The sequence below is a fragment of the Chlamydotis macqueenii genome, chromosome 12 (assembly GCF_036417535.1).
Source record: "Chlamydotis macqueenii isolate bChlMac1 chromosome 12, bChlMac1.mat, whole genome shotgun sequence".
Classification (NCBI taxonomy): domain Eukaryota; kingdom Metazoa; phylum Chordata; class Aves; order Otidiformes; family Otididae; genus Chlamydotis; species Chlamydotis macqueenii.
In genome coordinates, this window is record NC_141567.1 from 1,928,853 (window position 1) to 1,956,383 (window position 27,531).

The following is a 27,531-nucleotide window of genomic DNA, read 5'->3' on the forward strand; positions in this document are numbered from 1 at the left end:
GAAAGCCCATTCTTGTCAGCAAAAGCCTTTCTACTTCTTCCTTGATCTTTGGGCCACATCCTAAACTCCACAAGCTCCAGTTTGCTTATCTTCACTCCCTGATGTTACTGAGATTAATTACCATGCACATTCCCATGTGTACTTATACTTTTCCTGTATTGGAGTCTTGCTACCTAAACCTGTTATACTACAGGTTTGTTTTTCCCAGTATTGTCACTCAAAATGTTTTGAGATTGTCACATATCAATGTCAAAGAGTCAAATTAGGAGGTACTTTCACTTTAAAATATTTTTTTAAATTTAGATCTGATATGTATTAACTTCAATAGTGAGAATTAATGCATATAATAAGCCCATAAGAGAATATAAATTACTTACAGGAGCAGATTTTTTCTTAGTTATAAGCGGCAGCCTGGTCTCAAAGTTCTGTTGTTTCAAAACAGCTTTATTATTGATGTTCTCTGAGTCAAGCACAATTTTCATATCCATTTCCAGCTGCTGTTGAAATATAATACAGATATTCTTAAAATAACTGCACTAGGACAGAAGTGTTTATAAGCAGGGGCTGGCTTACACTCATAAATTTGTAAAATTATGATTAAAATCCCTGTTATTTGACTATCCACACAGAACTGGGCAAACAATGAAAAGTGCCTTTTAATTAGATGATGACTTAGCAGGCATACAACTACTACTCACATACATGCTTTTGCCAAAATTTCTTCAGTTAGCTCCGAAATTTCCAACTTTGTACACCTTCGAGTTAAACTTGAGTGGAAAGGACAATCAGGTTTGACTCATTTGATTAATAGAAGTAATTCATTAATTCTGTTCACATGTGTTATAACAAATATTTTATACACACTATCTATTGGGAGGCTCTTACATGTGCATTCTTCCCATAGATGATAATAAAAGTCCAATCCACCTTGGCAATGTTTGCCAGAGACTTTAATTCAGGAATCATTGACCCGATGGACCAGAACAGCTTCTTTGGATTGGTTATAGCCCATTGGCTCAATCCAGATAGAGCACTTGCTTATAAGTAAATGAGGAAATAAAAAATCCTTATAATAATCATAAGAAATTAAAACATAGTAGTTTCTTATTGTACTGTGTTATCTGCATGGAATGGTTTCAACTATTTTGCTAGTAAAAATTATTATTTAAATCCCGATGGATAGAAAAATACTTTTAAAGTTTCTTCTTGTTATAAGAAGTATCTAAAGCACATACGTTTTCTATAAAATCTATAAGTGATGCCATATATTTTTACTAGAGTAGAAGTTTCTTAAGTTGAAGACATTTTGGTTCATCTTAATGCACGTGCTTTAGTTTACACCTGGATCGGTATCAAGCGCGGTAGTATCTCCCAATACTTTTATTGCAATAACGTTGCTAATGAGACTCTGCATCCAACAGGGTTTATTTACCAACCAGTGCCGGCCAAGGAAGAATCCTCAAATGAGAGAAGTTAAGTTATTACCAGAGAAGTCAACCGAGCTGAGGTAATTCAGAGGAGCTGGGGGCCTGGCACTGTGTGTGCTTAATGCCCATTACATGGGTATGGGAATACAAAAAGCTCCCTTACACAGTAAGATCCAACTAAACATTTATACACAAGAACTCTCTGCTGATACTTCCTTTATGTAAACGTAAAAGAGGAATTTATGAGACTTCTGTGTTTTGGTTTTTTTTTAAAATACGCCCTAACAAGTGTAAGAATCATTAGAGGTATATTCGAACTATTAAACAATTGTATTTCTTTGTGAAAGCACTAAAAATGGTTTAATTTGTTTATCTGCACAATATATTCTCTTATTTTCATAGTAATTACAAGCAGATGTATCAATGAGATGCTCATTTAGATTTGGGTTCGTAAGAACAAAAGTTATTATCTAAGCCAATTACTCTTTTACCCACATCGCTGCACAGAGACAGAAAGTTCCATTTTCACCTCATCAGTGATTTTGTGGTATTTATTTTATTACTATAACACACCACGGTACAGAAAGGAAACTGCTTGTGCTATTAAACAAGAATTGGGGGGAAATTGAGTACCTTCTCAACTAAAATAGGAGATGATTCACAATGCAGAGTCCCCACTCAGACTGACAGTGAAATGGTCAATGCTGGAGTGGCAGATTCCACACAGGATAACAAGAATTGAAATGCTTAATAAAAAAAACTGATAACAGTTACTTTGTCAGCTTAGATGTATGACAAGTGACAATTCTACATTTGCAGGAGCTGGAGCAGATGGTATCATGGGTCTCTTCCATTTATATTATCCAAAGTCTAAAATTTAAGCTCTCTTGAACCATCTTGATGTGGAATAAGAAAAAGATGAGAATAGCAGGGCTAACAGTGCATTATTACTAATACAATGCTCAACGAGAATGAGAATTATTGTGCTCAATTATTAACATGGAGTATACTGGATTACACAGAACACGTTGACAGTCCAGTACAATTAAATGGTTCAAATCTTATTCTACTTCAACAAAAAATACATTTCAGAGTGGAGGGCATTTTTATCATGTAGTAAGCCAACAAATCTGATTCACTATGTAATTCTGTTCTGCAGATTCATGTGGTGAAGGGTTTCCAACCGAGTCCAATTCCTTTATGAATGGACTACATTTTATTAATTTTTGAAACATCTGCATTGTCTGTAACTACACCACTTTTCATGTCTAGCTATTTATGTTATTTGCATATTCTAGAGACCCCTAGAAACATATTTTCATTTACATCTTTAATTCTATCAATGATGAGAAAATATTAACTTCCAGTGTGTATTCAGAATGTCACTGAAATTATCAACTTCTAGAAAAAAAAGGAAAAAAAAGCCCAAAAAACCAAGTAGCAGTTCAGGTGTATTCAATTAAGGATTAAAAAAAAAATAATAATAAATTGAACTTATACACTTACCAGTTACGGAAAACAGTGTCTTTTCAGCCACTGCTAAAAAGAGGCCTTACAATTACTGCATGAGAAAGACAACTCTGTGGTTCTTAAGCTTTATTAGAATAAATCCAATTGCAACACAGAGTGAGGGGGGGCTGGTTTGGAAAGAGTGCTTCACAATTCCCTCTATGAGCTAGGTTTGCAGGCTTATATGGCTGCTGCTGTTACTCAGAAATACTGTATGTGTGAGTAAACAATAATTTTAAGCCTATTCTGACACTTGTGGGCAAGCTATTTCCCATATGACAAGTATTCTAGCAATGCGTATGCGAAAATAGCATCTGTGCTTCTGTGACTCCAACCTCGTTTTACCCCAACTACTACAAACACAACTTATGCTCCATTTCTACTCTTGCACTGCGTACTATGGACTGTAAAGCACAAAAATATTACTGCGTGAATTATTAATTTCTCTCAGAACCACTACGAGTTAACTGTTGATTTCTGAAAGCCTGTCTGCACACAGAAAACTATTCAGTTCACTAAGATTTCCTTTGAGTGGAAAGGAATTTTGACAAACACTGAACTATGCTTTAAAAAAACCCAAAACTGTTTATAGCTACAAGTAAGGCAAAGACAGGAAGTAAGGAATTGCAGGTGATGATTTCCCAGCTGGATTTCACAACTATTTAAAAATAAAAGCTTTTCATGTTGGCATGCTGGGCATATAGAACAGCTGGCAAAACAGCACTGTTTGCCATTTCCTTTACAATGGGAAATTCGGGCTCGCTTGTGTGTCACTGGATATGCATTTCTAAGCAGATGCCACAGATATCAGAAATGAAAAGACAAAGAGAAAGTCAAGGCAGGACAGAGCATGTGCTCTCAGCCCGCTCATTCTACTGAGAATTTTTTAACACTTCCAGTCATAGATGGTATAGTATCAAAAAATGAATCCATGTGGAGTCAGAACACAACATTAAGGGATCAGCTAATAACCTACAGAACACATTTAATGTGGTCTCTTGCAGAATAAGTAGTAGGTTATTTCTGACCTGTGAACCTTGAGAAACGCGTAGTGCTGATTTGCTGTATGCCTGGACAGTCACAGGCTCAACAGGTACTCGTGGTGAAATAAGCTGTTTCTGAGAAGCACCAAAATGAAGCCCCCTGATTTAGAAAGAAACAAACAGTGAGGTTTTTAAAAATTACTTTGATTTTACCTATTAAACCCATACTGCTTCTATCTAGTTGAATCTGAAAGACTATATTTTTATTTAAATTTGCATTTAGTAAAAAAATCAGAGGAGTCAGCAGAAGGTTGCTGTAGCTATTTAGAACTGCATTTACTTTTGTATTGTTTTTTAACTTATAGAAAATAAAACCAAAATAGAAAATGACCAAAATAACATCATCTGGGCCCATATTCCCATTTGCTTTACAAGATTCTGATACCACAGTTTTTCTTTCTTGCTACCTGCATTGTCTCTGCAATAAAACAGCTGTTTCACTTACCATTTAGGGAGCTCTTTTGAGTGTACTTCCTTATTATCAGTAGAAGAAATTGTTAACATTTGTCTGCTTATAGCATTTAAATAATTGTCAGCATGTTTCTGTTAGAGGGAAAAAATACTGTTTAGACTATTACAAAGGTATGAAGGATATTAAATTTATCTAACTCAGTTAATTTAGCAATCCACATCTTCACTTGACTGAAAAGTTGATAGGCTTTGTGCTTCTGTCGGACTAAATCAGATTTGGGCTAATGGTATGGGGCACAAGGTCAGTTAATCTGACAGCCCCAAAAAAGGAAGCCATGGTTCTGAACCGTAACGTCTGATGAATTCCAGCATTTGTTAATCAGAAAGGGATCTTGCAGGATGACAAATACATGGCCCCATGTACTTTAAGTGAATTACTGACAGAGATCTCAAAAACTGAATTGTCTTCTGGATCTGCTCCATTTTACTTACTCTCAGCCCAAGTTCAGTTCTTTCAGGTGCTGTTTCTAGGATGCTAATATCCACAGCTTCTACATTTCCTTTCAAGTTGATATTTTTCACTTCAACTTTAAGTTTGTGAGGATCTTCTTGAACCTGAAAAGTAAGTTATGACAAAAATCATATCCATAACCAAAACCCATGGGATTGTGTAGCAGGACTTAGTACAAATTAAATGCTTCCTAAATACAGGAAATAAATACATGCGACTTCTCATACTTCTGTACTTTTAAAGTCATTGGCTTTGTATTCTTATTTATAAGTCAGACTTGATCTTAAAGGCCTTTTCCAACCTAAATTATGAAAGTCATTGATTGTAGAAAACCTGAAAAAATTTAATTTTACAACAAATCTCGCAAAGCAATGGCAATAAACTTCAGGACTGATGTCCTTTGCCAAGGAATGATCTTCCTTTACGGATTTCAAGCATCTTTCTTGGCACAGATGGCTTAACCCTACAGAAATCTCAGAAGCGCTAAGGAGGGACTGAAAGGCAGAGGCGGCCTGGGAGGAGAGCATAGCACGGCTGGGTTTGGAAGGACACTTAAAGAGGTCAGCTCATGTCAAAAAGGTATATTACACTATGTTAGCCAAAAAAAGTTCAAGGTCACGTTATGCTGACAACCGTAACATGTACAAATCCCAAGCCTTTATCCAAAATTAACGGGCCGCTCCCTCAGGCAGGGCCCCTCCCCTTCCCCTCAGCAGCAGGCCGCGCCGCCCGCGCCTCAGCCCAGGTGAGAGGCGGCCTCCCCAAGGGAGGAGGGGTCCCGCGGGGGCTCGGCACCACGGCCGCCGGGGAAGGACAGGCCGGCTCGGGCGCTGCCCGGACCCACCTGCACCAGGACGGCTCCCGCCTCCCGCCCCGGGGAACCGGCCATGGCGGCTGCCGCCCTCGCCCTTAGCAACGCGACGCGCTGACCAGACCGCACCATCCGCCTCGCCGCGGGGGGGGGAGGCCACGTCAAACGGCAGGGGCCGAGCCCGTTCCCCCCTCCCTGGAAGGGCTCTCCCGCCCGCCGCCTCCCCCCGCCGCGGCAGCCGGGTGGTAGCGGCGGGACCGGAAGGGGCGCAGCGGCGGGCGTCATGGCGGTGGCGGGGCCCTTCGCGCTGGTGACCAGCTGCGCCGCCGGCTTCGCGGCCGAGGAGCTCGTCAAACGTGAGTCGTCGTCGTCGCGGCCGCGCCGCGGGGCCCGGACGGGCTCAGCCGCGGGGATCCCGCGACTGCGGGGCGGGGCTCGCGGCCTGGCAGCTCCTCGCCCCCCGCCCGGGCCCTCGGGGGAAGCCGTGCGCGCCTCACCCTCCGCGGCCCGGCCCCTCGCCTGCCCCCGGGCCTGGGGCGTTTCACCGCCTGCCCTTGAGGCCGTCAGGGGCCTCCTTAGTGCTTTAAGGAAACAAGCTATTTCAGAGAGTGTAGAGCCGCAGATGGTGTGGTTTGTACCCTCTGACACTAAAGAACAGGCAATACCACCACCGGGAAAAGAAAAAAAAAAAAAAAACCAAACCCAAAACAACCCCCACATCCCAAAAATGCTTTGTTACCCACTGGCCACTTACCGTGTCTTAGGTCTGAATAAACTGTCCTTAAGTTATACCTGGACTAAATAATTTGAGAAATGCCTTGAGGTTGAATAACAATAATACTTTCTTCAATAACAAATGAAAAACAGATTAATGAGGCCATAAGATTTACTGCTGGCCATGTTGGTCATTCATAGAATTGTAGAATGGTTTGGGTTGGAATGGGACCGTTAAAGCCCATCCAGTTCCACCCCCCTGCCCCGGGCAGGGACACCTCCCACCAGCCCAGGTCGCTCACAGCCCCGTCCAGCCTGGCCCTGGGCACTGCCGGTGCTGGGGCACCCACAGCTCCTCTGGGCAGCCTGGGCCAGCGCCTCACTGCCCTCACAGTAAAGTATTTCTTCCTTATATCCAATCGAAATCTACCCTCTTCCAGTTTAAAGCCATCACCCCTTGTCATGTCACTACCTGCCCTTGTCAGAAGTCCCTCTCCAGCTTTCTTGCAGGCCCACCGGAAGGCCACTATAAGGTCTCCCTGGAGCCTTCTCTTCTGCAGGCTGAACAACCTTGACTCTGCCTGTCTTTGTAGGAGAGGTGCTGGTGCTCCAGCCCTCTGGTCATTCACACATACAGTGCAAAAATGACCGTGTTTCACCAGGATATGTCAATGGCCCAGACAGCCCTTAGAACTAGAGAGGGACCCCAGGGCAACCAGAGTGGCTCAGGAGTGTTGGCAAGGGGAAAACAAAAGCAGACTAAACACTGCCCCACTGGTTTCATCTTTCCATTACAAAGTGAACAGGCTATCTTGGACCTTAAAAGATGGTAGAATTTCTAAAATGCCTGATGGGTCTGAAATCTTGCTTAGGCTTGCTTTCACGCATTAGACCATTTGTTCCAATGCAGAAACAAAAAGCTAACAATTTTTCCCTTTCTGCAGTTGTCAGTTGTAGATTACACTTACTCCGTATCAAATACATAGAATTCATTCTGTAGGAAGTGGCTTTCTTGGAACAGAGTTCCCCTTTTTATGGTTTGAAAAAGGAAGCATAGGAATAAGACTTGATAGCAGAGAGAACTTTGATGCAATTTTCAGTAATTCTAAAATCAGGGGTGTTCCAGGAAGAAGACATTTAGATCTTGGTGGTTTTGCTGTTACTGCTTGTTACTACAGCCTTATGTTTTAGGGAACTATCATGAACAGTTTGGTGTCCGTACTAAGAGGTGTAACTTATCAACAGCCCCAACCCCTTTTCTGGTTTTGCTTTTGGCTGAGAGTGAGATCTTACCTAGGAGCCTGGTAAAGCACAGGGCTGCCCCTGGGGACTGGCTCCCTCCATCTCATTGATCCACGTTTTGAGACAAGAATGGCAGTACAAGGTCTACAGTCAAAGGCAGCTGGGTTAATACTGAATTATTTAAGGAAATTCCATACCAAAGAAGAATCAATTTCTCTAAAAATCTTATTCTTGGTTGCTTGTATGGAAGGTATAAGCAAACTGGAAGGAATTGTTCAAGGTTCCTGTAGCTTTCCTTTGATTCTATCTCACATTGAAATTAAACAAGTAAAAAAGGAAGGTGAGCAAAGAGCTTCATAGAAATGGTACTTAACCTGAGAAAGTCTTAAAACAATTTCAGGGTTTGTTTGGTTTTTTTGTGTGTGTGTATGTGGTGGTTTTGTTTTGTTTTTTTTTTTTGGTAACTCTACACACTTTGAAACATCTCCGCTTCCACTGTTTTCTAGTACAAAAACTAGAGTCTTGTGGATAGTCTGTGTCCTCTGATTGGGTTGCTTCACAAAAGACATTAAAATCTTCCTGAAAGAAATATGATCATTTGTTAAGATAAATACCATGATAATTTTAAGTTCCTGCTCTGTATAACAAGTGAAATTACATCCGATCTAGGAGCATAAGGAGAACAAACATTGTAAAATATTCAAGGACAAGGCAGCTGTGGCTGGCTACAGTAGGCTGGGCCAAAGGGTTTTGGTGGGTTGAAACAAAATGCTGGTGCAGTTCTCAGAACTTGTGCTTTGAGAGCGTGAAGGTGTCACGCTGGGCTAAAGGCATTATTTGGTAATGGTTTAGATCATTGCTGGGAATAAGACCATTACATTAGCACCTCTGAGGCTGTACAGTGTTTGAGATACAATATGTATGGGTAAATATGTGATTAATGCTGTGTTGGTTGGTAGGATCCATACAGCAGTTGGGTTTTTGGGTCTGTAACAGAAACATCAAAGCCCTTACCAGTATTATCACTGCTTTTGCTGCTGGATTTCCCTGCTGCGTGCTCTTTCTAGGCAAACCTGAGGTGTACGAGAACCGATTTCTCCCTGCTGCCTGCCGGAACTTTCCAGGCTAACTACAAGGCTTTTTTTCCCCACTGTTTTCATCCTGTTAAGTAGGAAATGGCTTGAGGATGAGAAGAATATTGTGGTACATTTGCTAGATATTTTTATTCTTTCAGGTTTCTGTGGGATACCCTAAATGGTTTATTTCATTAGGTACTGTGGCAAAACAAAGCTGTTTACAATGCACAGAATAGGATTGGCTCTTCTCTTGGATATGTTTATCACTAATTAAAAGAGAAAATAAGATTTAGTTTTTAAAAATGCTGTCCAACAAATAAATACTATCTAGTATTATTTTTTTCTCTTTGACTATTTATCACTCCACTCCTCCTCCACAGCAAAATATCTATGCCAAATGCATATTTCTGAGTTCTTTTGACAGCTTCTGTAATTTGCAGGAGTATTTTTTATGGTATATTCCACCAGGTGGCTCTCAAGGCCCAGAATGTGAGAACTACTTGGCGTACCTGCCAGCTGAGAGGACTTGGGATCATGTAGAGCATTCCAGGAAACTGAATTATGTTCTTGCACCATGTATTCAGTCTGAAAAACACTAGGAAGAGAGATCAATACCTTAATCTCTTCAGACGAAAGATCTGCGTGGGGGAGTTGTAATGATTTTGAAAAAAATATTACTATTTGACACACAATATAGTAGAAGTGCTTGAGTATCAGTTGGGTATGAGAGAGCAGGTAACACTGCTGCAAGAGGCAAAGGATCTGCATCTGGTTCTTTGATTATTATTCAGCTCTTTTCTGAAAAGCTCTTCTGGTATCCAGTTCTTTTGAACAAGTATCTACTGTCTTGCACTTACAGGATACTTACTAAGCCTCTGTATTACAAAAAGGGAATGGATGTTAGGTTTTACAGTTTTGCAGTGTCCTCTTCCTTGTCTTCTGAACCATTAATTTATCTTGTCTATATGCAAGCTCATTAAATTAAAAGTCACAAGTTTAAGTCAGTAAAATGAGCAAACCTTTATGTAAATAGCTGAAATTAATTTCCAAAAGTATGGGTCAGAATTTTGTCCACTTTATTAAAAATAATAGATACTTGTGAGTGAAGAAGGGACACAATTAATGAGCTTGCTGGAAAAACATGCTAGTGACTGGCTGCCTGAAGTGAAAGAGACTTTGCCTCTGGACGGATTCCACAGGAATTTGGGAGCTGAGCGAGCTATATGACACCAGTCACTATCGGTTACTGGATTAAGCCATGAACTGATCTTGTGTGTCAGTTGCTGTTATGTTCTTAAATGGTTTTCTGATAGAAAACAGGCAAAGTGAGTCCTGAACTGGGAGAAACTGGAGGAAGATAATTGTCCGTGTCCAACAAATGTGATCTCAGCGTAGGTTGGCATTAGTACAGGGGCTTTGGAGGTTGCAGAGGTGAATAGCGCCAACATATGCAGGAGGTAATGTTCCAAGGATGATACTGGAGCTGGCTTAGAAATGGTTGCTTAGGTCCCTACCCTCAAATAATGCCCTGTAGATAAAGAAGCTTCTATTGCTCCAAAGTGCTTTTGTACGGAAGGGTGAGACAAATACGTTCTCTCTTAATTAGTATTCAGCAGTTACTAGTAAGATAGTGAAAGTTATTGCAGTCAAACAAATGTCCAGCAGTTGCAGTACTTCTTAGAGAACCTTGAACTCTAAATCATGTTTTTGAGTGACACAGAGCAACGTTCTTTTGTGGCATGAACTTTTCCACGCGTGTTTTCAGTAGTCTTCAACAGTGATGCATTTGGAGCCTGTTTGCATTCCTGTCATCCGAAGAAGCCACTTCTGCTCTATGAAAAGGCAGGCTAATTAAGCCAGCTCAGTAAGGCTGCCTACTGTTGTGGTCAAAGAGTGACTCAGTTGGTTTTCCAGGCTCTTTGGATGGCAAACCACTGACACTTTCGATGGCTGAGGAGTTTAAAATTAAAAATGAGTAACTCACTAGAGATAAGTTTGACAAGCCACCTCCTTTTGCCATATTGATTTTCCAGAAGTTTGTTTTGTATTCAAATAGAACTTAGTGGGGTTTATTCTGATGAATATTGTCTAAAACTAGATATGAAAGTATTCTGTCTAAATTTACTTTTTTTTTCATTAAAATATAGGCTGTCTTGCAAAGAAATTCCTGGAATCCAGAGGTGGCAAATGTAATCCTTAAAACTAGTTCCAACATGGAATGTATCCTTGACAACTGTTTGAATTGCAGTGTATATTTCTTTTGTAGTCTCTGCTTGCTTTCTCTAAAGGCCAAAACCTAATTGGTCTAAATGACTTTTGTGGATTCACAAGATACCCAAGCTGCATTTAGTTTCCTGCCATGAGTAATCCGGCTGTTTTGCAGTAATTTGTTACAACCCGACGTGCAGGCTGAGGCACAGCAAGTCTGAATCCTTTCAGAAAGTTCCTGCAGTCCTTTGAGTTCAGTGTGCAGCGTCCGTTTTTACTGGGAGAGAAATTTCACAGGGGATTGGCAAAATCTCTTTGGATGAATGATGGGTCATCAGAACCACAACAGGATGAAAGAAGACTGCTTAAAACACAGGAGCAGTGGCATGTAATAGGAAATGGGACACGTCCTAATTCTTCTAGGCCTAAATTTGTCCATCAACTCTTTTGTAAGAAAAAAAAAATCACTTATAAAGGAAAAGTAAAAGTTCTTTCATATCAGCTTTTGAAAAATCATTTAAGAACTTCTTTCCTTTTGTATTCTTGCTAGAATGGCTGACTTCACTGAGTGACTTTTGAACTGACTTCTTTTCCTCACCCTGTTTTCTTCTCTTTGGCTTTCTAAGTCTTATTGTTGAATTTCTAGGTTTCAGTAATTTCTATGGGTTCCTTTATTCTTAGCTTCTTGTGGCATTGACTTCCAATTCTGTTAGCTTAGAACCGATTTTTATTTAGGTTTTTTTTTTTTAAACTGTAAAAACACTAGTAAAGGGAAATTTATAGCATATTTTATGTAGCATTCAAAATCTTCAAACAAAATATCTGGATTCCAGGGCAGAAAATTAAGATGATGCCTACATTTGAAAAGCTAGGTAACAGCTAGTTCTGGAAAGAAAAGGCATCTCTGTTTTGGACATGCACAGTGACATTATCTAACCTGTTTCCTCTCCCAGTTGCTAGAATTTTGTCACATTATGTCCACGCAAAGTGAAAGCTACCTCCATTGGCCCTAATATCGATTTAGAAGAAACTCCTGGTCTAGTAGCAATTGGCATATATTAAATGTACTCCTTTTTACCAAAGATACCAAACTAAATTATACCACATATAGCACTTGACTAGTCATTCTTAATGCTCCTGTTTTATAGCAGGAAAAAAAATTGTCATCTGACAAAATACCTTTATTATAATACATACATTAAAGCTATAGATTTTGTAAAGTGACATAATGTCATTTAATGACTTGTTTTACTTTTTATTTGGAGGGGTTTTTTTGAGGAAGAGTAGGCTCCATGTATTTGTGTAGCCTAAATTGAACAGCTTGATTTAAAACTGAAAAGCTATTTTCACGTTACCATGGAAGATGGATGCATAGGTGTTTGCTCCATGTCCGTAGAGCACAATATCAACTAATGCCAACAGGATGGAGATACCTGCTGCAAAGCAACTGCAGCATGACTATGGAGTGTTTCAGAGCCAGCAGAGAACCACAATTACAAGTTTTTATGAGATACGCATGGGAAAACAGCTTCTCTGTGACACTGGAACTGGTGCATACTGCTTAAGAGTGATTCAAAAAGCTGTGAAAGAATAGGAGTCTTTCAAAATGTCAGATTTTGGTTAGCTGTATTGGTAGTCTCTTCTGTATTTATATGAAGTAGCTAGTGTGCTAAGAATACAAAGTTCAGAATCAAGGCTGGATTGGTATTGACTCAGTGTCATCATCCCCCAGCCCTAAGGTGGTGACGTGGATAGTCTATCACAAAATAGCTTCTGACTGAAGACCAGTTACTCTGAAAACTATTGTCCTCCAAATTAAAAAGTCAACTTTCTTAACCTCAAAAAACCATGTAGAGGTAGGGTTTGGTTTTGGGGGTTTTTTTTTTTGTTTTTATTTTTTTTTAAGAAACCCAGACAGGAGATGCATTCCCTCCCAGGTTCCTGTTTTTTTAGGTCAAATTTTTCCTTCACATTCCCTGTGTCATTCTCCTCCTCCCCGCTGCTGCAAATAATCCTTCTGGTTTAGAGCTCTCCTTTGTGCTGCCTTGTGCACCACGCTCACTCGCCAGTTAGATTTCTCAGACTTCGCAGTTAGTTGCCAAAAAAAAAAAATCATTGAACCCTTCTATGGCAGCCTTGGCAGTGAGTTTTTCCTGCCTTTTTATTGATAAGATACAGATAATTTCAAATTCATGTGCAGACTATTGAGGAACAACCTGTTCTAGCATCTCCCAGAGCTCTCTCAGTACTTTTAAAATATGACCCTTGAGATCTTTGAAAACCCATATACATTTTTTTTTTAACTCTTCTGATGCCCTAGGGAGTTCTAGATGACTCAGTGTTATATCTAATTGACCTGTGTTTTAAAGTGTCTGTAGGTTTGTCCAGCTTGAACAAGACATTCTGCCTTTTCCAGCAAGGTATAGATGGTATGCTCTCCTCCCGACTAATTCAACTCCACCAGGTGGCTGTCATGCGATGAGTGTGTGCTGGGAAGGTTGCTACCAGCCCCCGAAGGGCGATGTTTAACGTTATGTTATCAAAGCACTGCCTTGGATTTTAATTATCCAACTCCTACATGGAATTTAATGGGAATTACAGTTGAATTGTCGTAACCTGGTTTATTTTCTCATTAGTTACCTTCAGGTTTTGGTCACAGTCAAACAGTTCTTCACAACTAATTGAACATGCAAGGTTTGTTCTGCTGTAATAAAGTCTAGATGTTCTGTCCATACAACCTGTTTACAGGTGGTAGGTTTGAGGCTAATACTTTAAAAGGCTTTTCCAGGAAAACAAGGCTTGCTTCCTGAAGAGCTTCTGTAGCATATTTTATTTAGAAAGATAGAAAATAAACTCTTTAGAAAGCTAAATGATAAACTCTAAGACAGGGTAACAAATTAAGTTTGAAGTTTTAAAGATCTTAAATACATACTGTTTTATTATAGAAAGTAAAGATGGCTCTGTATTGGCATTTTACCAAACTTCTCTAGACAAATTATGTTCTTGATGCTGGTTTTATCATCCCTCTCATTCATTATCTTTTATACAGGTATCACAGAAAAAGATGACCTTACTGTGGGTGCAATTACAAGAGGAAGAGTGAATTTTTACCCCTGGACAATAGATAATAAATATTATTCTGCAGATATTCACCTCTGTGTAGTACCAAACACATTTCTTGTAACTGGAGACATTGCTGAATCTGTGCAAGCATTTGTTGTGTACTTCGACAGCACAATAGTAAGATTTCTGCTTCATTATATTGCTTTATCTGTATGATGTAGTTGCCTTATCACAGTGGTAACTACAAATTATATTCTCTTCATCTTGCATCATATTATTTTTAGGCTGTTCTATTAATTGTCAGTAGATCAATGTTAAATTATGCTTGCTAACAAAGGAAGCAGTTCCCTTCCCTTTTACTATTATACTCCAGTTGGAAGAGAGGTTTTCAGGATGTAAATATGCCAATAAGTTGGGAAAATCCTCCTCCAGCTGGCCACCTCCACCTTTACTCCTAGCTGATGCTACTTCAGAAAGGCTGCTTTAGCACAGCCAAGAATGAGGGAGCTAAATATAAGACTCAGTGCTATCATTTTACCTGGAAATTGCTTCTACTAAGCTGGCAGCAGTGAAAACAGTGCTTTAGCAAAAGCCAGAAAGATTCTGAGACAAGAAAAATTCTAAATAAGGAACGGTTTTTCACCACAGATGGGAAAGGATGCATACTACTCATTCTGCAAAGATACCTTGAACCAGACATCTCAGGGCTGTCTCAGAATAAACTAGAGCAATGGGAGTAGTTCACCAGCCCCGGTAACATCCACTTCAGTGTGGAAGACTCAGTAGCTGCACATTAAACCTAAGACAGGCTTAAATGAAATACTCATGATTAGCCTTAAGTGGAAATCTTTCCTAATCTAAACTAGGATTGCACAATTAATATTAAACATGGAAGTGAGGTCCAAGGCAGTAGGATTGGTAACATCTGTTGGGTAAGTCAAGAATCAGAAGTTGTGTACAAATCAACTTCTCTGATTAGAACACAAATGTCAAACATACTTGATATGCAGCCTAGCATATTTAATTGCCTTTGTTCTAATACAAATAATGACGTAAAACTTGTTTAAAAACTGAAGTAATTGAGGATGTATTCCAAAAAACTTCTGTTTTTTCCCCTTTAGAAATCTGGACTTGATAGTGTCTCTGAATGGCTTCCCCTGATGGAAGAGTGGTTACCAGAAGTCATGATCCTGGTTTGTAACAGAGTATCTGAAAATGGTATGAAACCCAAAGAAATTCCAAACTGACAGAGTTATCAACTTTGCCTAATAATTTATTTTCTAATTAAATCTACACAATTGTTTCTTAATATATCTGTGTGAGGCTGAGCTTGAGATTGGATTGAGAAAAGCCAGGTTACTCTCGTGACCAGGAACAGCAGAGTCTTAAGCTAGTTGTGGTTAAAACCAAATCAGAATTTTACAAGCTTGCTTAAAATGAGCTCTGTGTATCCGATTCCTGCTACACCAGCATGCACTCCAAGGTAACGAAAAAGGCATTCCTCTTACTGGATGTGTGCAATCCTCTCTGGTGAAAAGCGAGGACAACTGTCAGTTGCTAAACTACAGTGGAAAGTACATTATTTTTTTTTATTGTTTGGACATCAAATACACATGCTTGCTTTGGTTCTAGATTAGTATATGCAGTACATCAGCAAGCTGTAAGCTGCAGATATATCACTGTAACAATTCAGATTCAAATGTAGAGTTAATAGAAGTCTTCATTTACTGTGGCACTTCACTAACATCTCCCTTTGATTACCTACTGCAAAGCCATTCGATTTTATGGTATTTAGAAAATAAAAGAACTCAAAGGAGTGTAACTCTGGAGTTTTTTTGAATCAAATTCAAAGTGAGTGGAGGACCCACGCCAGCTACTGTGTACCTTTTTCCCCATACAATCCAGAGTAAGTAAACAACTTCGATGGAATAAATGTGGCTAAATATTCAACTGCTGATATTAGTCTCAAATGTGTATGTTTAGTATGCATTTTTGTTTCCCAACTTCAGGTGTTAACAGACAGAAAGCTCAAGAATGGTGCATCAAGCATGGCTTTGAACTGGTAGAACTTAGCCCCGAGGAACTGCCTGATGAAGATGGTAGGACTGGTTCTGTTTTAATTTTTAGAAAAAAAAACACACCAAAATATATCCTAAGCTATTACAAGGAGTATAACTTTATGTGCTACATGGTTACAGCATGGAATGCTCCCAGTTGGTGAGGCTTAGTCTCATCTATAAAAGGCCGGGAGGAAGAGATTATTTTCTCCAAGAAATTCCATTTGTCTCCTCTCAAATACAGCTGCTGTTTATGTAGCACCTACATAAAAAAATAATATCTGCTCCTTTTTCTGGCACTAATCCTAAGACTGTATTGATAGATCAGAAGCGTTTATATTCCACTCTGAAAATAAGTCTAGAAAACAAGAACTAGAGGGATGCACAAGGGCAGGAAAATTCTGTCTTTTTTTTAAAAAAATACTTTAAAAACTATTGTACATACCAAGAAAAGATAGACATTACTCAAACAGTGACATGATAGGCCAAAAAGGGGAGATCATAATTAAAAGCATTTTAGACTAGCATGCAGTATTACACAGGAAATAAACCAGTTTCAAAATCACTGGCTGACCATACTTTTATAACTTGAAAAAACCCACGAAGCAAAGTCAGAAGTGTGATGTGTGATTTTCCACTCTTGAAAAGTGACTGTGCACTTCCTGAGAGCCTTATCAACATCAGCCTTATCTCCTCATTTCAGTGATACAAAAAAAAAAAAGTGTTTACATCTTACCTCTATAGAGGCAAAATGAGATAATAGACTCCATTTCCAGGCCTGAGTGGAATTAGTCACTAACATTTGCTCTGTTTCAGGTTCACCAAGTGCATAACTGTCACCAAAAATAATTTAGTCTAAAGGTCTTCTAAGCTAGAACTCAAATTCTGCCCCATCCCCTTTAAAGGCCTAGATTAAAATTGTATCTTGAGTAGCAAAGAACCTTCCTTCTCCCCACCACATCTTTAAAGATGCATTTCTTTTTGGGACTTTGTTACTCAAGGTGGGACAGATACACATATGTCTGATTTATAGAAACCAGAAAAATTGGAAGTTGGTACACCTTAGACTAAAGTTTTCTTATTTAGCGCTTTAAAAAGAAACACTAGTACCATTAAATCAATTTTTTTTCATATTGAATAATTGTTGTAAAGAACAAGCTATTTACTGTTTAGATAACACAAGTAACTGGAACAGTAACAACTCAGAATATTAATCTTTGAGTATTAAGATATATGTTCTTTCCTGGATTTTTAATCCTACGGTAGTTGATTCACTGTGACCCATGCATAGGAGAAGTGTATTCCAGTGAGTAACATATATACCCCATAAACATGCTGTATTAATTACTTACGAAAGATAAAATGGTTGCAGTAAACGTACTGGGCCAATATCAGTTTAAAAATTATGACATTTCTGGCAGCTCATCACAAATGAACTGGAGCTCTTGCTACGACTACACTGTCAGTTTGTTTGTGCAGTAAGGACAAGAACTCTAAATTGAGATTCTTGATAATGACTCTGATACAAAAGCAAACAGCAGTGTCTTAGAGGGTGAAATATTTGATCTCAGGAGTCATAGACAGCTTTAAATTAATTTTTAAAGGCAGTTCCAATTATTCCACCTGTTCCTAAGTCATCCTAAAAGAGTTTGACTTTTAAGCGATCACATTTTTGTATCCAAAATTTCCCCTGTTGCTTTGTGAGACCTGTACAAACATGGGAAGCTGACTAAACTGAGGAAATGGGAAAACTGGCTTTATACAGAACGGTGTCAGATCTATTCAGTAAATAAGTTGGAAGTCTGAATAATGCTTTCCATAGTCTTTCAAGTTACTGTAATTCACAGGATTACTGGAACATTTGGAGTTAGATGCTGTGGAGAGATCTTTACAATGATCGTTTTCATTTTTAACAAGTGTCACACCTTTTTAAAATGGTTGTCTGAAGTTCTTTTATTTTCTAAAGGCAGGAAAAGTAATTCTAGCATCTATTTTTATGCCATACAGCATTCTAAAAGATCTTGGGGTAAAAGATGCCTTGCTTTTAACAGCAACTTAAAAATTGTCTATTACTATCACATTTACTTGTATGTTATTTAACGATGTAGGCCTCATGGTACATATTTAACAAAACCCCACTCGAAATGTAGATCTCTCTACACAAGGCTGAGAGCTCACAGTTCATAATACCTGGAAGCCTAGACCAAAAAGTGAGGCATTCATTTAGATTTGTTTCGCCTCTCATGAAGCAAAGGCAAAAAAATCAGCGTTTCCTAACAGAAGTAGTAATTTACATGGATTGTGATAAGATAGGACAGGCATTCAGACAGACACCTTCTTACTTGCAGGCACATAATGGTTTTTGGTCTAATTGTTAGGAGTGCAATGTTTTTGTGTTTCGGTTTAGATGACTTCCCGGAGTCCACCGGAGTGAAACGCATTGTACAAGCCTTGAATGCCAATGTGTGGTCCAATGTAGTCATGAAGAGTGGTATGTAACATGTTCCTTTTATATCAGTTCTGGAGAATGCAGGGCCTAGAGGGCTTAGTATTTTTAGCAAGAGTTTTATCTGAGCAGCTACAGTGCTACTGCCCCTGCATCAGTATAAAGACAACTAGAGCATTCTTCAACCTTTTGCAAGGAACAGTAGGGTTTCAGGTGTTGTTTTCATTGTCCCTTGATGCAGAGAGAAACTTAGAGGCAGTGGGTGAGATTTATTCCTGTTTCAGTGTCCATCCCTGTTCCCTCTATACTTTAACTTGCTCTCTCCCAATAACTTGAGTTAAATATTCCACTAACTCTTGAAGTTTCAATGGAATATTAAAGCTTGTTCCACCAAACTCTAGCAGCAAATAATGGTTGTTATCATCAGCTTGGGCTAAAAATGGATACATAGTTTAATGGAGAAGTATTAAATTCCAAATCTCTTATAATTTTTTTTGAAAAAAAATTGAAACAGGGATGAGAATAGCAAGTGTGGAGAGGAGACTTGACAAAGAAGTCAATGTCTGTTGAAGGACATACTAAGTAGCTTGCAAGGACTGTCTTCCCTACAGAAAACCCCCATGTGAGTACATGAAAGCCACAAAATATTTTTTTAAATAGTGTAAAGAACAGGCAACCCTAGATCAGTTATCTGCAGATAATTGATTATCTGGTAGAGCTAGAATTTTGGAAAAATCTCTTTAGGATTAAACTTGTTAGAAAAGGAAATGCTGTGGCTAGCCCAGAGTTATCTCAAGTGTAGATTCTTCCATTTACTTGAAAACCTTTAGTTGCCTTTCTGATACCAGAGGCTGTTGCAGGAAATGTAGGAGGATTAAACTCTTGTGGAGTGCTTGGCCTTGCATTTCTTATTTCACAGAGTCTCATCCCACTAGCAACCTTCCAATGTCTGTCTGCTCCCTGATGTACAATTTTCCACTGTTGCAGCTTTTTCCTTCCTATGGCTTTTAACTGTGGCATGATTTCAAGTGCTGAGAGGTTTCTGCTGGTTCCTCTAACTGCAGGGTGGTTACTGGGACTCAGTAGAAGTAGGATGAGAACTACTAAACCAATAATCTTTTAGTTTTTTTTTTTTTAAACGTAGCCTTTTGAGTATTTCTCACACCAGCTCAGAATGAGGTTTAAGTGGATTCTAACCTAACGTAACCATTGTAGAGAAATATGTAGCCATCTGAGATGGTGTAAAGTTATCTCACCAGTACTAAAATGGTTTTCTTCACAGCGTATTTCCTGCGTTTGGCAGATGCCACATTACAGAACAGAACTTAGTCACATGTTCAGTTCTTCGTGGGGGGAAATTCCTATGTATCATTAGTGTGTTCTGTAAAGGTCAGACTCCTTGACAATCCGGATTTTCTGTCTCCACAATACAGCAGCCACACAGCATTGATGCACGTTGCTGCAGACCCCTCAGGAAGTGAGCTATATTTGTAAGTTGTTGGAGCCTGACTGTGCCTTCAAGGGGAAATTGTTGAGCTCATTTTACTTAAAATAAAAAACTTTTACAACCTGTAACATATCTTTTGTTTTCAGCTTCCTCCTGATCCTGGAAGCTGGCCACCATGTAAATCAAACCGTAGCTTTTCTACTAAGTTACTTATAACTGCTGGCCATTTAGAAACTACGCAGTTTTTTATAAGAGTATGGTATTTCTCTAGTAGTAACTGCTTATAGCACTGTTAAGTGTAGCCATTCAAAAAGCCAGGGTTACAGCGTTGCCTTACTTCAGCTGTCTATTTGTTACAGAATTTGTTTACAGACAGAGCAGAAATTACTTTTTTTTCTCAAGTAGAAGCATTAAACCTATATTATTTTAAAATGTTTTGCCTTAAACCCAAACACAATTCTTCAGGTGTTTTTTCAGGAGTTCTTCAGGAGTTTTTTCACACACTTATTAGAAAAATTCTTGACCTTTTGATTTTTCTCTAGCCATTAAATACATTCATTCTCACATCAATTCATTAAAATAAGCATTAAGTATAATGTTGTTGAATTATAAGCATTTTTATATCCAGTAGTACCACATGCTTTGCGAGTAAGGAAAGCAGTATTGTCTCTGCTAAAAGAAAAGCAAGCAGTCTTACCTGAGAGCCTCCACAAGGCAATTCCCTTTTGCAGTTGGTATGAAGTTGTTGGTCCTCCAGGCCTCAGAGCTCTCTCCAGTCTGAGAATCAGGTGGCTTTCTTCCCCTTGTGCAGAAGAGCATGAGTGGTTCTTCAGCTGACACCCTCCCTGCACGAAGGCAGTGCCCTGCTGTTATCCTTCACTGGGCCTTCAAGAGCAAAGCCAGTTGACCTGGATGGCAAGGAGAGAAACCACCTACTGCCCTCTGAAGGAGGCCAGTTGGCCACTTTCCTGCTTTAATATGTGTTCAGTGATTCCAGCTGAAGCTGGTTGCCTAGGGTGGGGCCCATAATTAGCCTGGCTTTCTTTACAAAGAATTAACCTGATTAAGGGGGAACTATTTAAACTTAGCTATTGAAACAAATGATGAGTTTTGCCTTTTTAACTCCAATTTTATATGGAAATCAGGAGCATGACATGTCACCTGAAGACAGGCTATGGCAGAATAGTAGATAAAGACAGTGGAAAACATTTTGCTGTGAAATGAGCCTATGTAAATCTCAAAGCCATGCTCAGAGCACAACGTACTACAGCTCTGCAGCTATTGCTGAGTGATACCTGTGAAACTGTATGGACTGCATCGTAATGAAGCCACCAACTATTACAATAAGCTGAGTGAGATAATTTTTGGCTTTGATGCTGTAAGAACACTGTGTAAGGCATCACCCACTTCCTGACTTGCACCCAGAAGTTGAAATAACTTTTACATCCAATAAAAAGAGTTTATAGGAAGACTTTTTCAAGGGTGTGCCTGCAACCAAGTGTTATGCATGCCACCTCCCTAACCACGGATCCAGAAACAAATAGCTGCTCCTCAGAGATCCCTGCTGTACATTCCAGTTCTTTTTAACTAGGACAACGTTTTGTGATTACGCTGGCTGAGGTTATGTGTATGCGGTGGGGGTGGGGGGTTGAAGCCGCTGTCATTTTTCTGTACGGGATGAACTCTCATAGATATGAAAGAAGTACATGATTAGGTCACTTCATCCACCCCTCTGCCAGTTTGGGAATGTTCTCTCAAGTACATTCTGGACTGCAATGTCCAATCTAGCTTCAGATGACTCAGAAATTGGCTAAATGTTGAGCTTTACAGTTTCTTTAAAGACAGCTCTTTGCTCAGCCTGCTGAAACGTGGGGAAGCTGCTTTGTTTTGGGTTGTGAGTCCTGCTCTCCTGTCACCCAAGTGCCTGTTGACTCAGCTGGCAAACTTCACGGGCTTTCACACGTCTTGCAACTGAACATTTTTAAGGCGATTCATGCAGCTCGACTGATTCACTTCTTCCCAAACCTTTGGCGAGTCATCTGTCAAAGCAGTAAAACTGTATAAACCAGAGCCAGCCGAAATAAATACCTGCTGGGGTAGGGGAGCATGCAGGGAGCAGAAGACTGGGACAGGACATATGTTAGCCTGAGTACACAGTGAAGATTATTAAACAGGAAATGAGGGCTTAGTAATTCTCTGTGGAGACATGTTTACGTGTTTTCTAGATAGCTGATGGGCTTAGTTACACATTCAACTCTTCAAAATGAAATTTCGTATAAATGGCAAGTAAATTTGGACAGTGCATAAAAATGACATCACCTCAACATTTGAGTCTAGAGCTTAGTCTTTAGTGTAATATTAATTTAAAACACATTCTTTTAAAAAAAGTAATCTTAAGCTTTCTTCTGGCACAAATCATTGTTTCCTGGCTATTTGTAGTACAATAACTTAGTATTGTTTCTTTTTTTAGTTGACTAAATACTAAGATTTTTCAGAAAAATCTCCTGAGTCCCCGGTGTAACTACAAATACTTACTACTCAGTGCAAGGCCAGCAGAAAACATGGCTTAGAAAAGAACTCAACCCATAATATCACCTATTAGCATAGTTCAATAAAAAACCATTGGTTTAATTTTAAAATAGTGTACCGCATCTGTTATCTTAGATGAAAAAGGTGAGTATTTAGTTTTAAGTTTCAATTAACTTTTTCTTAGGTTGAATTTTTAAATCCCATTGAAATCCACGGTAGGTTAGCAGATGTGGAAAGCCCAAAGCACCTTGCAGTGTGAAGAAACATCGGATTTGATGGCTGGGTCCTTCAATTAATTCTGAAGTAGACATTTTTAAATCGCCTTTGCTGCTGCTGTAGTGCTCAGCCTTTTTAGACACTGTGTGTATAAGCAAAAGCTCTTGCTGCATTTCCTGCATTTAACCACAAACTCAGTGTTGCTTCCCATGGACGGTGAGACCTGGTCCACTAAATGTCAGCGACAGCAAGTGCTGCTTCTGTATTTTGAAAACAGCCTTGTTTGGAATCAGAAGACATTTGCCAGACCAAATCCTAACAGAGCAGTGACTTCAAATAATAAGAAAAAAGAGCTCGTATCTCTTGTGGCTTACACGACTATTCCCTGTTGGTAACACTTAGCAGTAAATACTGTTAGGATACTTTTAAAAAAAGCTTAGAGAATATGAAAAGTTTCTGCTTGAAATAGTGCACTGATACAGTTTTACAGGGTGCTCTGTGTGTCTTCCCTGAAATATTCTCTATCCCATCCGGTCAGTTACAACTATTTGTAATAATATTGCATTTTCTGTCAAACTAACAGCGGTTTTGTTTTCAGACAGGACCCAGGGCTTTGGCCTTCTCAGTACACTAGCAGGGGCGAGCTGTAGCATTGGGTCAGAAGAGAACCAAGATTCAGAAGTAAACAGTAATTCCTATTTCTTGTTCTTTGCTCATGCCATTTCTTTCATTACTCTTTCCTGTTGTGACATTTGCTGTGGTGGGGGCTTGCTTTTTTTTTTCCCCCCTCCTTTCTCAAGGGATGCTTCACAGCCTATTGGAATGTATTTTAAAGAGACATTTCTGAAGTCTGAAAAGGTAGCTGCATTTTTCTTGCAAGTCCTCCCAAGACAGTTGTTCCTAGGAGCTGTCATCTCAGGGCTGTGAGCTTGCTGCTTTTCAGGACATGACCTCAGAACTCATCATTTTACCTGGAGATGTCCGACTGTGTGCTCAGCGTGGAAAGCTGTTGGGTGTCGATCACACTGACTTCAGCTCTGGGTGAATGCTTTCCCCCATACAACCCACTGGAGCCAAGGAAAGAGTATTTAAAGCTGCATTCAAGATTTTTTTTTCATTAATATGCAAGAGCAGTGTTTTGTGCAGAACAAAACCTATCACTGGATAGTGTTGCTTAAAAAACAACAATCCTGTCAGAGAAAAACTTCATTTACTACCTACGCAGGGTGTTGCAAAAGTGGCTTTTCATAATACACGATAAAGATTTTTGCAGTAACAGTTCAAGATAAAGAATAAGTTTTTGAAGTCAAAACAGGAAGCACCTGACTTGCTGATGATGCTTTTTAGGTTCATTATTGGATACTTTAATATCTGTTTGATTCCTGACAGTCCAATCCATCGTCAGCAGAGAGAGAAGAATCCCACTTAGACAACAGGGAAGATGGAGCCAGCACGAACGGCCTGCAGCTTGACAGCGTTGTAGGTAAGCTCTGTGTGCTTGGCAGATACGTTGGAGCAGGCACCTCTGGCTGGGATGGTCCCAGAAAGCCACTGGCTTTTTCTCAGTGAAAATTATGGCATGAATGTGCTTGCCAGAGCCAGTAGAGGCTAATGGTTTAGACTTTATGTGTTCTTCTTGAAGATATGGGCCCAGGGTTGGATAGGACCGAGCCCCTGCAGTGCTACCGACTGGAAACACGCAGATCTGATTTTGTGAAGTTTCCTGGCGCGCGTATTGTGTATATTCTGTATATCTAGAAACATCTTTATAAGAATAAAGTTCCAAGCTTTATGGTTGCAGAGAAAAATCATTACAGTTTGAGCGAGCAGGAGGTGAATGAAGCACACTCTACTTGGGTCAGTCCTAGGAGGTTCAGGTGTTTTAAGCTACAGGTCCTTAAATAATCTCACCATTCCAGGAGGTGGGACTTCCTTACAAGCTGTATGTGGAGATCTTCTGAACGTTGGGTGTTGGTAGCTGTTGTCTACGCATAGTCTCATGACTCTTTAATTTACTCTGTGGCTGTTCCTAGACAGATCATTTTTTAATAAGCAGGAAACCTTAAATATTGGATGAACTCAAACCCACTCTTGCAATGTAATGTATCAAAATTAATTACCACTGTACTGATGCCATGAGCTGTCTGTATGAGCAGTCGGTAAATTAAATGTTTCTTTCCCTCCTGTGGGATTGGGATTTGCAGCTGTTAAAATACTGCTTTTATCAGAAAGGCGTTCATACCTGCTGACAAACCAGAAGTTGCCTTAAACCAACCTATACGCATGCATTTCAGATCCCACGTTAGATATGGACATTCAAGAGTTAGCCAACCTGACCACGAGAGACGGTGACCTGGAGAACTTTGAAAGGCTGTTTTCAAAGCTGAAGGAAATGACAGGTACGTACCAGGGAGAGAGGTACCGCGCTCTATCACCTCTTCTAATCACTCAAGGCACAAAAGCCAGTCTGTGAATTTGGAAGACTGGACAAATTCCTGTTCTCCTGTGTGAGGTTTTTTCTAAGTAGCTGATCTTTTAATTAATTTGCCTTCATCCCAGTAGTGCTTTTGAAAGAAGTAGATATTCCTCAGCTGACTGCTGTCACACTGATTTTGGCCATCGTGAACTAATGCTACAGTTTTCTATAAACAAACCTACAAGACTTTTTTTATTTTTTTCCTTAGCTGTACAACTGCGTGCCAGTCTTGCAGTTTAAAGCTGCAAATGTTTGAGATGAAATCCAGAGTGCTGAGAAGCATTGTCTTTCTGATGTTTGGGAACCGCGATTGCTCTTACTAAATAAGATTCCTTTTTGTGACCTTAAACTAGTTTCTTGCTAGTTCCCTAAAACCAGCTGCAGTAGGTTTTTCTTTCCCTGCTCACTCCTGAGGCTGACAACCTAAGGCATGTTGTTTTCCACAGATAAAGCTGCAACGTTGACTCACGAACAAAGAAAACTGCATGCAGAAAAGGTGAGGTTTTGGAATTGCTGTTGAAATTACTGAAAATGGGGTTTTCCTTGCTAAGCGACAGTTACTTCTCTTGTAGAGTTCCTATGTTAAGAGTAGGAAGAACAAAGCACACGGTCCTAGGGGGGACTGATATCTCCCAAGAAATGACTACAAACCTGGACTTTTGAAACACCGGAAAAAGCTTTCCCCTTTCAAAATTTTTGAAATGAAGGCCCTGCAGTCACTGAGGGTGTAAGCCAGCTTCCGCTTAAGTCAGTGGAAAAGCCTTGATCTCAAGGAAGATTTAATCATGTCTTAATGACCACAAGTCTTGTATCGCGTATGCCGCCCATGAATTCTAAATAATTGTCTCTGTGTTGAAATTTCTTAACCTCAGAGAGGATTAGCATTGCACCTGGAAACATAGTTGCTAGAATTATCTGCTGCTCAGTTTGGTTTTTCGATGGTAAATGCAAAAACTTCAGTGATTTGAGGGGAGTTTCTCTCCTTTTTCCATCTTTTTTTCCGTTGTTAGGTGGCCAAAGCCTTCTGGGTGGCAATCGGAGGAGACAGAGATGAGATTGAAGGTCTCTCCTCGGATGAAGAAAACTAAGAAGTTCTTCAGCTGTAAGCGACAGAGCAATCCTAAAAGAATGATCTTTTCCTGCAATAAGTGTTTATTGTGAAAAGCCCCGTTTATAGCTTAAGTGCTTTCTTCGGTTAAAGAATTCCCCGCACCATTGTAGTAACACATTCCACACCACCTAATGGTTAGGGTGGTTTTGTCTGGCAGTTCATTTATTCTCTCTCAGAGAATTTTGGAAGGTGATGCATGCAGTTAGAGGAAATAATAATTAGTTTACATTTTTCAAATTAACATTTTAATTGCTTCCTCTTTTGAGTTTAAATAAACAAATTTACTACCAGTTATCTTCCTACATATGGCTGCTGGTTGTTAAGTGACTACTTAATTCTAAGCTCAATGTTTTAGATGTCGGCCTGTTTGATGTTTTTATGTAGCTTTATAGCTGACTTACGAGTTAAAACCAACCAGATTTCTATGAGCCATGAAGGGAAAGTTGCTGAATTGTACCCTGTTGTGGGATGCTCTGCCAAGGCTGCAAGGTTAATCCTGCTGGGTGCCAAAGCTATTAAAATCGGCCCACAGGCTCTGAATTCTGGTTGTGTGTAAGTATGTGGTCCTTCCCTGGAAAGTCAGGTATTGTGCCACACTCCCTGCGTTTCCATTAGAAACTAAATTGGGGATTAAATGCAAGACAGATTTTTGCTGGTGTTCCAGGGGCGAAGTTCCCTGCCCAAACCGTCTGCACTGCTTGGCCTCCGAGGCCTAGCAGGACGCGCAGACCGTCTGCTGGTGAATTCCGTCCTAAACACTGAAAGAGAAAAGCTGGGACTTCAGAAACCCCACACTGTCACCTGGTGCCGTACAAGTCTCAAATTGCAGCTTTGTGGTGTCAAGGATCAGAAAAAATTCCTTTGTCCTTAGACGCAGCACACTGTGATCTTCTGCACAGGCACATGGCCGCAGACTCAGTGGAGAGTATAAACGAGGACGGCACAAGCAGATGAGCAGGAAGGCGTGGGCTGGTGAGGGAGGGAGAGGAGAAAAGGTGAATGCCATCCTGTCTCATTTCTACCACAGTCAGCTGGCCGGTGCGGTCAGCAGATCAACGGAAGGAGGTAGCCAACAGCTGCCCGCTGAGGAATCGGGCCTCCTCCAGCGCTTGTCTGCCAAGAGCTTTTCCTTATCAATCTGAAAATACGCCCTGTTAAGCAATCTTCTTCAGAAACTTTGAAATTGACTTTTCCCATGATGTTTTTTGGTGGCAATAAATTTTGTGAGTCTTGA

General features: G+C 39.9%; 2 protein-coding genes across 6 annotated transcripts in view; one reads left to right on the forward strand and one right to left on the reverse strand.

Annotated features, from left to right (window-relative positions):
* IQCH (IQ motif containing H) overlaps positions 1–5,997 on the reverse strand; it is a 63,905-nt gene extending 57,908 nt beyond the window's left edge. For 4 of the 5 annotated variants that reach the window (XM_086757308.1, XM_086757307.1, XM_086757306.1 and 1 more), the window contains exons 1-5: positions 5,746–5,997; positions 4,883–5,005; positions 4,425–4,522; positions 3,965–4,079; positions 378–497 (exon numbers count right to left, since the gene is read on the reverse strand). In XM_086757308.1, coding sequence (XP_086613434.1) covers positions 378–497; positions 3,965–4,079; positions 4,425–4,522; positions 4,883–5,005; positions 5,746–5,997 — 708 coding nt within the window. Of the gene's footprint in view, positions 1–377; positions 498–3,964; positions 4,080–4,424; positions 4,523–4,882; positions 5,006–5,745 lie in introns of those variants that run through there. The other variant, XM_086757310.1, reaches the window with a different exon arrangement.
* On the forward strand, positions 5,945–27,531 carry AAGAB (alpha and gamma adaptin binding protein). Its single transcript, XM_086757313.1, has 10 exons — positions 5,945–6,068; positions 14,002–14,192; positions 15,137–15,233; positions 16,025–16,114; positions 18,480–18,563; positions 23,309–23,391; positions 24,100–24,193; positions 25,005–25,109; positions 25,633–25,682; positions 26,197–27,531. The coding sequence occupies exons 1-10, from the start codon at positions 5,996–5,998 to the stop codon at positions 26,272–26,274; spliced, it is 945 nt and encodes a 314-aa protein (XP_086613439.1). The 5' UTR covers positions 5,945–5,995; the 3' UTR covers positions 26,275–27,531.